The following is an 11,220-nucleotide window of genomic DNA, read 5'->3' on the forward strand; positions in this document are numbered from 1 at the left end:
GGTAAGATTAGCCATTACTATTCATTTAATAATTTCTACCCTTTATTAAGTGCTTGCTTTGTGCCAGGTATTGTGCTAAGCGTTCATTTCATCCTGGCACCAAACCAGTGAGGTAAATACTATTATTATTCCCATTTCTCTGATGAGGAAAGTGAGTAACCAAGAGGCTAAATACCTTACCCAAAGCTACACAGGCAGGAAGTGATGGAGATCCAAACCCAGGCAATCAGAATCAGGGCTCATATATTTCCCCACTATACCACCCTCTGCCTCAGAGACATAAAAATATTCCCTGGGCATTTCCTCTATGCTAGCACTGTCCTAGGTCCCGGGGTTCTGTATCAGCTCCTGTGCATATTTCCAAGAGTGGACATGAGGCAAGATAGTAGCCAATTCCAGTAAGTCCTCATTAGAGTGACAGAGCCTTAGGCTCTCAAGATCTTATCTGGTGATGTCATTGCACCTGTCTTAATTTTACTGAGTGTGGGGTGAGGAGTATAAAGAAATGCCTCCCTGCCCTGGTTGATCATGAACATACCTTGATTATCCTGGGTTGTAATGATCTGTCCTCATGGTGACCTATACTACTGTGAGTTTAAGGTGTACAAAGGTTGAGTTGATACACTCAGGTATTGCAAAATGATTACCATAGTAGCTTAGTTTACATTTCCATCACCTCACATAATTGCCATTTCTTTTTTGTGGTGAAGTCATTTAAGATCCTCCTTTCTTATGCTTCTCGCCCCGCCCCGCCCCCCCCAGCCTCTTTACTCTGGGAGCCTGATGGCCTTTCAATTGCTATTGCCTCAACAAATTTCACACTGCTTACCCTGCTGCCATGGCTTCTCCAAACAGCACAGGTATTGGTCATCCTCTCTGAGTCTGAGAGCCAGAAGTCTCCAACACTGCGGGGGTTCCGGAATGAGACCTAAAATAGGACCCGGCAGGTTCAGGGATCACGGTAGATGCCCTGGTTGGTCATGAGTATGAGTAAATGCTGGTGTTTAACAATTGTATCATCATATTCCTGAAGACACTAATAAACGGAGAGCAGGGGACCTGCCTAAGTCTGGCAAGACAAACTCCTCTCTCAATTTCAGGGTGTCCATTTGTTAACTGAGCAACACAAAGTGTTCTATCTGACATGTGGCACAAAGTAGGTGCTTAATACATATGAACTGAATGAATGAATCAATTCTTTCAATGAATGAGTCGGTCCATCACTGCGAGTCTGCCGCACAGCGAGACCTTTCATTCCCAGTAGCCTGACTAGCCGGGGGGTGGCGCCCGCGCCTCCTGGCGGTCTTTCCGGGAGGGGAGGCGGAGCTCGGACACGACTGGGTGGGGCGGGGCGGGGCGGGGACGCGGAGGGCCCCTGGGTGGGCGGGGCTGGGACGAGCGGGGCGGGGCAGTGGCCACTAACCTGCCGGTCAGATCCGGCAGGGGCCCAGAGGGTTTTTACCGCAAGGTGCGTGGAACGTGTTTACATCAAACACAGAAAGCTTACAGTTTGCGTCATCGGGAGTTAATAGCGAAAGTCTGAAAGTGAGGACTCGTGGATATGAGGCCTGGCTTTAGGGCTGTCCTGGAGCAAGCCCCTCTGCTTTCATAAGGAATAACGGCTTACTGTAATTGAGTTCTAAACACTCCCAACGGATTAACTCATTTAATCCTCATAACAACTCTATGAGTCACCTGCTAAGATCATCCCCGTTTCACAGATGAGAAAACTGAGGCTCAGAAACATGGAGGCATCTCCCCAAGGTCCAGCCACATGAAGAGGCACCTGGGTCCAGGTCTGATTCTACAACCCCAGCTCTCCCCAGTGATGTTGGAAACAAAGGCAGAAGAAAAATTTTCTAATTTCCTTACTACCCAAAGCCCATTGACAAGTCCTTGAAACAGGCAGAGAGATATTTCTGTAGGGATTCAACTGCCCGGGTGTTAATACCGGCAAAAGGCAACCTTAACCCGACCTCCAGGATCCTGTAAGTCTACTTGAACATATAAAAATTCCTTTGGAAACTTCCTTTATCTCTAAACCCCCCAAGATATGTGTTGGTAATCAACCCCCAACCATATGGCCCACTGTATACATATGAAGGGTCTCATGACTAAGGTTTTATTAGACAGTAATAAATGACCTGTTCCCAACAATAACTAGCCCCCTCAAGGTCCTAGAAACCTTGCTTCCAAAATTCCTTAGAGGGGCGCCTGGGTGGCTCATTGAGCGTCTGCCTTCGGCTGAGGTCATGATCCCAGGGTCCTGGGGTCGAGCCCCGCATCGGGCTCCCTGCTCCGCGGGAAGCCTGCTTCTCCCTCTTCCACTCCCCCTACTTGTGTTCCCTCTCTCGCTGTGTCTCCCTCTGTCAAATAAATAAATAAAATCTTTAAAAAAAATTCCTTAGAGACTTACGCTATCCCTAACCCACTCCCAACTTGAAAGTATATAATGGGCCACTCCTCATGACCCCAGTGCAGCTCTTTCTGCCTACGGGTCCTGTCCCCGTGCTTTAATAAAATCACCTTTTTGCGCCAAAGACATCTCAAGAATTCTTTATTGGCCGTGGGCTTGGAACCTAAGGTCTTTCCTACATCACCCAGCAGGGCTAAAAAACTGGGGGGAAGTTTTGCAAGACCAGGTGGTTGGTTCTCACGATCTCCAAACGTTGCACCTCAAAATCTTTGGTTGGGCGGGAGGAGGGGAGTGCTTGCTTTAAAACCCGGGCCTACCATTGCCTGGTTTCGTAGGACTGTGATGGACCACAAAAATTTGCATTTTGCGCAAGCTTCTCAGTGATTTCGAAGGAGCAAGTCAGCGGATTGCGTTTGGATCATGAATGCCCAAAGCATCTAACAACTATTATTTAACATCAAAATCACCTCAGCAGAGGGTAACAAGAGGCAAAGAAAAAGTTTGGGATAAGAAAGAGACTCTGGCGTGCCTATTTTTAAAACACCAGTAGGCCTCTATTGCAGGCCCCACAGAAGTATGCCCGTTCTCCCCGGCGGTGCCAACTCTTTGTGGGTCCTGGCGGGACCCCCAAAGCCGCCCAGCCCTGAAATGGCCCCTTGGAAAGAGGCACTGCGATCCCAGCCCAAGTCGCAGGGGGCGCCACGCAGTCTGGCTCCGACAGGAATGGGGCTCCGCTTCCTTTCTACGCTTGCGCGGTCAGGAAGCCCTCACTTCCGGCCTTGCGCGCTCAGGGTCTGAACATAACGGGCGCCAAGGTAAGTAGAGGCTGGTGTTTTGTCCGAGTGAGAAGCTTTCCGCCCCGTTGGGTCCTTCCCCCACGTCCGCGGGGCCGTCCACCTCCCCAAGGATCTCTTTGCGTGACCTCCGACCGGGCGTTCTCCTGTTCCGATCTGCCTCCCAGTGAGCCTGGAGGTCCCAGTGCCGCCCTCTTCCCACGGCCCCTCTGGTCAGGCAGGCGCTGCCCGCGCTCGCCTTACTCTGTAACGCCCAGACCCTTCGCTTCCCCCGTTCTCCTCCCGCAGGCACCTTCCCCCGAGGCCACCTCCTCCCGTAGAGCCCTCGTGCGGCGGTGGGGAGGCGTGTCCTGGATGGCGAGCAGGCCCTGGGACCCAACCGAGCACCCTTTCCTCCTTCCCACGCCTCTCTTCGCAGACGGTCAGCATGAAGTTCAACCCCTTCGTTACCTCGGACCGCAGCAAAAACCGCAAACGCCACTTCAGTGCGCCCTCGCACGTGCGCAGGAAGATCATGTCTTCCCCACTCTCCAAGGAGCTGCGGCAGAAGTACAGCGTCCGCTCCGTGCCCATCCGCGAGGACGACGAGGTCCAGGTTGGTGTCCCTCAGGCTCTCGTTACCCAGCTGCATGTCGCTCTGGCGCTGCCTAAGAGTGTCATGTGTGCTGGGACGTGGGGAAGTCGTAGACTCACATGCCCTCACGACCCTGGCAAGTAATGTCACCCTGCAGATGTGTCGGACCGGAGATGGGGCCCACAACCACCAGTGTGCCTGCCCCATCTTAATTGAGATGTGCCTACCCAGCTTAATTGAGAGCATGCCCATGCGATTCTTTAATAATAATGATTGTTTTAAAAAAATAGTATACCAGCCAAGCAAAACTTTGCTTTTCGATTTAGTCCCTTGGCTGCAAGTTTTCCAGGTGTTGCTCAGGGTGACTCTTTGAACCAAATTCTCCAGGAGAAAGTGCTGTGTTAAGAGTAATGTCTCAGTAGTATTGGGTTTAGCAGAGGTTGGGCATTGGTGGTACTGGATTTGGCAGAGAGAAGAGGGAAGTAGCAAGTCAGAAGCATGAAATTATGAAAGAGAATGATCCTTGTGAGAAAGTATAAGCTGTCTGTTCTTCCTAGAGCTTTGGATGTGTGGTAAGAAAGGGAGAGTGGGGGATGACTGAAATAGCCGGGGTAGATTAACTCCTTGAGAATTTATGGAGCTGGCACTGTTCTAGACACTAGCAATAAGCAGGACTGACGAGGCACCTGTCACCATGGAGCTCAACATTTTAGAGCAGGGATTCCCAGCGTCAGCACTGTTGACATCTTGGACTGGATGCTTCTCCCCACTAGATGCCAGTAGTACCTCCTCACATTTGTGACAAGCGAAAATATTTCCAGATATTGTCAAATGTCCCTAGGGAGCAAAATCCACCCCCTCCCCTTTCCCCTAATTGAGAACATTGTTTTAGAGAATGAAATGGGATAAGGTTAAGGGATTTGGTGTATCTTCTAAGGCACAGGGACACTTTGAAGCTTTGAGGAACATTTTGAGAAGCTTGAAACCAGGGGATAATTTGGCCGGAGGGAATGAGAGGAATAGAGTGGGAAGTATAGTTTAGAGGTATGATCAACAGTTGCAATTTCTCTTCTAGGTCCTTCCCATCAGACATGTTCTAGAATGGGGGAATTGCAAATGTGTATAAGGGCTAGGTAGGCAAATTAAAAAAGGGAGGTTGGCTGATGGCAAGAAAATAGCAACTGGAAAGCTCATGCCTCATTTAAAGGAGATTGTGGTGTACCTTCAGCCCATTGCTACTGAAGGGAAATGCAGGCTCCTTGTCAGTTTCTTGATTTTGCAAGAAAACTAGAAAGTTTAAATTCTCTTCCCAGTCCCCCATTTCCTTCTAGCTACTACTACTCTGTTCTGCATGTATGGCCAGTGTCCTCAAAAGAGTTGTCTACACTTCCTCACCTTCCCATTTATGCCTAGACCCTCTCCAATCTGATTTGTATCTCACTACTTTATAGAAACTGCTTTTGGCTGAGATCACAAATAACCTGTTAGTGACTAAATCCGGTGGACACATCTTGGTCTCATCATGCTTGACTTTTTCAGTAGCATTTGGCATTGGTAGCACTGCCTTACTTCTTGAAATAGTTTGGCTTTTTGGCTTCTGTGACCGTTCAGGCTCAGTTTACTTTTGACTTCTCAGATTCCTTTGCTGGTCTCCTCTGATCTCTAAATGTTGGAGTTTGTCAGGGTCTGCACCTGGTCTAACATCTCATCTTGCCTACATTGCCTCCCTGGGTGATATTATCTGTTCCGAGATCCAAACGTCTGCCCTATGCTAACAACTCCCTCTTTTATATCCCAGCCCAAACCATTTTCCAGAGCACAGACCTGTAGATCTAACTATGCGTGGAACGTCTTTATTTAAAAACCTCATAGTCGTCTCAAGCTTCCAATCCGGGAGTACTCTTGACCAGAACACTGCTTCTGTCTATAATCTGCTTTTCCTCCCATCTTTCACACTTCAATAAGCATCACTTTTTCACTTGCCTGTGCCATAAACCTTTAAATTCTCCCGAATGTCTCTCTCTTCCTAACCCACATCTAATCGATTACTTAACCTTAATTGATTCTATCTCTAAGATAAGTCTTTCTTTACATTTCCAGTTTAGTTCAAGACACTAGCTTTCACTCTTATCCTGGTCAAACATTCTTCACAGAGGGACATTTTTGGCAAATTAGATTCTGCTTAGAACCTATCATTGGTGGTTGACTCTTACTATAAATCTAAAATCATTGACAACAAGGCCCCATGTGCCCCAGTCCTGGTCTGCTTGTCCAGCTTCATCTCATCCTATTATGTCCCCACATGTTCTGTACTTCAAACACACTGGCCTTTTCAGGTCCTTAAGTATGCCTTGATCTTTCCTCCCTCGGGGTCTTTGCCCAGAAGGCTCCCTCTGCCTGGAGTGCTCTTCCTTCTCCCCTTTACCTGAATGACTCCTCATTTTTCAAATGTTATCTTAAATGTCAGTTCCCCAGAAAAGCCTTCCCAGATCCATTAATCAGCATGGTATCAGCACCCTGTATTTATATTTGCTTCCTAGCAGTGAACACAATTTGATTTTATTTCTTTTTAAACTGAGGCATACTGGGCCCACCTGCGGCTGCTGGAGCTCATCTTCCTCCAGACCGTGTACCCCGACATCTGCCTGTGCCAGTGCCTGTCTGCGCTCACCCTGCTCCCTGAGTCCAGGATCCAGGTGTGGTTCCAGAACAGGTGTGCCAAGTCACGGCATCACAGCTGGAAATCTTCTCAACCTGCAGTCAGACCGGAGCTTTGACTCCACCACTGTGCTCGTGGAACTGAAGCAAAATGAATTGAAGTCCCAGCTGCCTCTTGAGATGATATGAACTGGTCGCCACATCCCAGCAGGGCTGGAGAGGGCATCTCTACCCTAGCTCTCAAGGTCAGAATTTTGAAACCTATTCTCTGAAGACACTGATTGAAAGCTGGACTCTTGAGAGGAACACATCTTTTCTGCGTTTGGTAACTCTTGAGGATTCTAGGCGAGTTCAGGATAAGCTCAGAGGAGCCATGACTGACAGCCAAGGAGGTACACATCAGAATTCTTTCCTTTCTGGCTTCCATGTTAAGGCCACATCAAGGTTCTCCTTGATAAGGGTTTGCCAGTTCTCTGGCCTGTGAAGCTCCTTCGCCTTTTGCCTGTGACCCTTTACCCTTGCCTAGTTCTTCTTTCTCTGCAGCACACTGCTCCCTCCACCCCCTGAAATTGTGGCACTCATTTTGACCTGTACACCTGCAAATCTGCGCATTCAGTTCGGTTTGCATTCCTGCTCCTTCTTGCCAGTTCTCTTATGTTTTGGACTGGTTTTTTAGAACTCATTATCTCCTTTGCAAGAACACTTCAGCTTGGCCCAATTTCCCCTTGTGCCTGGCAGCTGCCTCCTCGTGCTTCCTCCAAGGCTGATACGCTTAAACTTTCTCTAACCCATCTCATCCTCATCCTGTGCCCAGGATTTACTGCTTTTTAATGTGGCCTATCATCTTTACATTCATTTGTAGCTTCAGTGATTTTGTATCCAGATTATTTCAAGAGTCCCCTGCCTCTAGCTTCTCAACTTTTTACACATTACTCTCTTTAGAAATCTGTAGTAGCTTCCAATTGCTATCAAATGGTGAAAACCTTTTGGTTCCTCTCCCAGACAACTAACTGATATCTCTAGCCAACAGGGCAGTTTTTCAGATCTTCATATGGTCACCCATGCACAATGTATGTCGTCTCAGAGCCACTCCTTCCCGTTTCGGAACCAGATGAATTCCTTTCTCTTTCAAAACACTTGCGATCTCTGCCCCGCCCCCTTCTGAAGTCTGAAACTTTCTGTAATCATGATTTTGTACCTGTTAACTTCAGTCACTCCAACATTCCCCTTCGCCCTTGTTATTGTATTTCTGTGCAACGTTAGTGAATTATTAAATGTTTCCACAAATGAAAAATAAATAAAACTGAGGCATAATTTACATACAGTAAAATGCACGGGTGAGTTTTGGCAGATGAAAAGCCACGTAGCCATCACCATAGTTATGATCCAGTAAGTTCCCATGTGCCCTATTCCAGTTAATGATTATATATTTGCATGTTTATTAGTTAACTGATTATTACCCATTACATTAAGATGAGGCCAGAGAATTTCTCTTTTTTGTTGCCTGACCTCAGTGACCTTCTCATCTCTGGTGAATTCATTGTCTTACTGTAAATGGCTTCCATCCCTCTGTTCCACTGAAGCACACTAGCCATGATCACCAGTGACCAGCTTGTTGTCACATTTGTTCCTTTATCCTTCCTGTAGATGACCATTCCTTGGCATTTGACATTCTTTCCTTGGCTGCAGTATCCCACATTCCCCCAGTTTCCCATTCTCTGTGGCCATTTCAGTCTCCCTTATAAGCTTTTCCAAAATGTTGGCTTTTCTCGGATTTCTACATTCTGCCCTCATACCACAAGCTCCCTGAGCAAAATCAGGCTCCAAATTACCATCTTTGGAGGACTCCCAGGTCTTTGTTGCCGACCCAGTTGGTCTTCCAGCTGTGTATGGAATTCTCCACTAGAATGTCACGAGATGCCTCAAATTCAGCACGTTCCCAACTACACTGTTTTCTCCTAAAATGTTTCTTCCCCCATGTTCCATGCCTCTGGGAAAGGCCTGTCCATCCATCCAGTTGCTCAACCAGACTCTGGATATCATCTTTGCGTCTTCTCCTTCCCCTTTCCAGGCCAGCTGGGTTAGTCTTGTCCTGTCCCTCTCCTCGCTGGGTCTAGTGTTTGTCCAGTTCTCTTTAACCAGGGTGTTCCTTTGGACTCATTTTATTAAACTCTTTCTTCAGTCTTGATGATGGTTAAGAGGGGCTTTTTCACAGACTTTTCCACGTTTCATGTAAGAGTCTCTGGTCATATAGAGTGTGGTGGATTTTTAGTGAGGCGTGGCTGTTCTTTTTTCAACCTGAAAATCACCTTGGTAAGTAAGCTGAACAATCTAAATGGACATTTTAGGAGTATTGAAATTCTCTAGTTTTTTATATGTGGTTATTTCCTTTATGTTTCTTATAATCAGCATCAGCTATATTGTGGCTCCTGTTTAATAGGCTTGTGCCTTCAGGGAAACCGTAATCTAGTTGGTTTTGAATAGTGTTGGAGTGTGAGTAAGATTTTTAGTATATGAAAACAACCCAAGAGATTTTAATTTAACATGTTAATTTTTTTCTGACTATAAAATATTTGTGTTAATTATAGAAATCTTGAAATTTGGGGGCACCTGGGTAGCTCAGTCAGTTGAGTGTCTGACTCTTGATCTCAGCTCAGGTCTTAAGTGCAAGGTTGTGAGTTCAAGCTCCACATTGGGCTCCACGCCGGGTGTGGAACCTCCTTTAAAAAAAAAAGTCTTGGGCGCCTAGGTGGCTCAGATGGTTAAGCATCTGCCTTCGGCTCAGGTCATGATCCCAGAGTCCTGGGATTGAGTCCCGCATCGGGCTCCCTGCTCCTTGGGAGCCTGCTTCTCCCTCTGCCTCTCTCTCTCTCTCTCTGTCTCTCATGAATAAATAAATAAAATCTTTAAAAAATAAATAAAAATTAAAAAAAAATCTTGAAATATGGAAGAATAACACGTTTTGTAAAAAGTCATCTGTAATCCTACTTCGTGGCAACCATTATTGACATTTGGATATATTTCCATCCCACCATGTTATATGCCATATATCTGAAACATACCTACACAAGATTCAGACTATATTTCATATAAAGCTTTGTTTTCTTTTTTTTTTTTCTCTAAAGGTCCTATCTTGAGCATTTTCCTTGGTCATAAATTGTTCTTTGAAAACATTTTAAATGGTTGCAGGAGAGTCTCACTATAGTATCTTTAATCATCCTTCTCCATTTAATCACTTGAGAATGATTATATTTTTTCTTTCTTAAATTTTACTTTTATTTAACCGAGATATAATTGATATATAAGATTGTGTTAGTTTTGGGTGTATAGTGATTATACTTTTTTACTCTCAGGACTAGGTCTGTGGTGGCCATCCTAGTTCAAGGAATTTTTTGTTTCAGATAAGAAAAAAATTCAGGTGAAGAATTTTCACCTGACTTAGAACAACACAGAGCAGATTTATAGCCAAAAAATAGCTGACTTTTGACTGCAAGGGTTAATATGCTTTTGTGCAAAAAGTTATATGTTAGTCTGTGTATTCCTGATAATTAGTTTCCTCACTGTGATGTTCACATATTAGAATGGGGGGAAATTTTTCTTTTGTGTTTTCTCTTAGGTGGTTCGAGGACACTACAAAGGTCAGCAAATTGGCAAGGTGGTCCAGGTGTACAGAAAGAAATATGTCATCTACATCGAGCGGGTACAGCGTGAGAAGGCTAATGGGACAACTGTCCATGTGGGCATTCACCCGAGCAAGGTATCGCCTGGGACCAAACGGTGGTAGCAGCTGTGTAGCTTAGTGCTGTTGTCAGAGTTATCAGTGTGTTGGGACTGTCTACTCAGGTGGCCCTACCCAGGGAAAGACTTCTAGAGGGAGGTCAGGCAGGCTTGATCGATTCATAGACCTAGGATCCAGATTCTTTTCTTCTCTGTTTTGTCATCCTTGGTGAAGGCTCTGTCTTCGAGCAGGTTGCAAGAGGGTTCCAGGTACTGTAGGCGTCACTTTCCTACTGGATGATGTCCAGAGAGAGAATTGAGAACATCTCTTCCTATGGCCCTCACACCCACCTGGTGTAATAGGCTGTTTTTCATTTGCACTCCTATTTCACACACTGTATTGTAGGGTCTTTCTCCTCCAGAGTTTCAGATAAGGGCAGAGTGGTGAGGGTCTTACTTATCCTTGTGACCTGTGGTCCGGTAGCTGGTGGGAATGCACATGTTTAAAAAACAATGCATTTTGCCGGCCAAAGGGTGATAGACGAACCAGAAACATGTTGGCAGTATAATTTTTCCCAGCCCAATATTTGATATCACTAAACTATCTAACTGGTCTCTTAGATCCTCAGGAGTTAGGGGGTATTGCTATTGTTGGGAAAAGCTCTTCTGTACAAAATAATTGTAGTTATAAATCCTTTCCTTAAAAAAAAAAATAATAAAGATGTTTTCTTACCCTTAACAGGTGGTTATCACCAGGCTAAAGCTGGACAAAGATCGGAAAAAAATTCTCGAATGCAAAGCCAAATCTCGACAGGTTGGAAAAGAGAAAGGCAAATATAAGGAAGAACTTATTGAGAAAATGCAGGAGTGAATGTAACCTGTTGTGCAAGCACAGTTTAACTGTAGACCTTTAGCTGGTGTGTGTTCCTTTGAAACTCTTCAAGACATCTGCCAAACATTTCATCTCCTTCCTGTTTTGCTATTGATAATGTAGCTTTGTAAATCCACTTTTGCTGTTTTGATTACTAATTTTATGAATAACAATTGAAATTGTTTCCTAA

The 11,220-nt window shown here is 45.6% G+C and overlaps 1 protein-coding gene across 2 annotated transcripts; it reads left to right on the forward strand.

Moving 5' to 3' along the window:
* The first annotated feature begins 2,849 nt into the window (after positions 1-2,849).
* On the forward strand, positions 2,850-11,220 carry RPL26L1 (ribosomal protein L26 like 1). 2 transcript variants are annotated; one of them, XR_013445630.1, is made up of 4 exons: positions 2,850-3,231; positions 3,629-3,805; positions 6,364-6,687; positions 10,059-10,196. XR_013445630.1 is itself a non-coding variant. In XM_036120331.2 (4 exons), exons 2-4 carry the CDS (start codon positions 3,638-3,640, stop codon positions 11,028-11,030), a joined length of 438 nt encoding a protein of 145 aa, XP_035976224.1. In that variant the 5' UTR covers positions 3,148-3,231; positions 3,629-3,637; the 3' UTR covers positions 11,031-11,220. The 2 variants fall into 2 exon arrangements, 1 of the variants encoding a protein (XP_035976224.1); XM_036120331.2 differs by lacking the exon at positions 6,364-6,687 and adding an exon at positions 10,902-11,220 and having other exon boundaries at positions 3,148-3,231; positions 10,059-10,199.

This window comes from Halichoerus grypus, chromosome 2 (assembly GCF_964656455.1).
Source record: "Halichoerus grypus chromosome 2, mHalGry1.hap1.1, whole genome shotgun sequence".
In the NCBI taxonomy this organism is placed as follows: Eukaryota; Metazoa; Chordata; class Mammalia; order Carnivora; family Phocidae; genus Halichoerus; species Halichoerus grypus.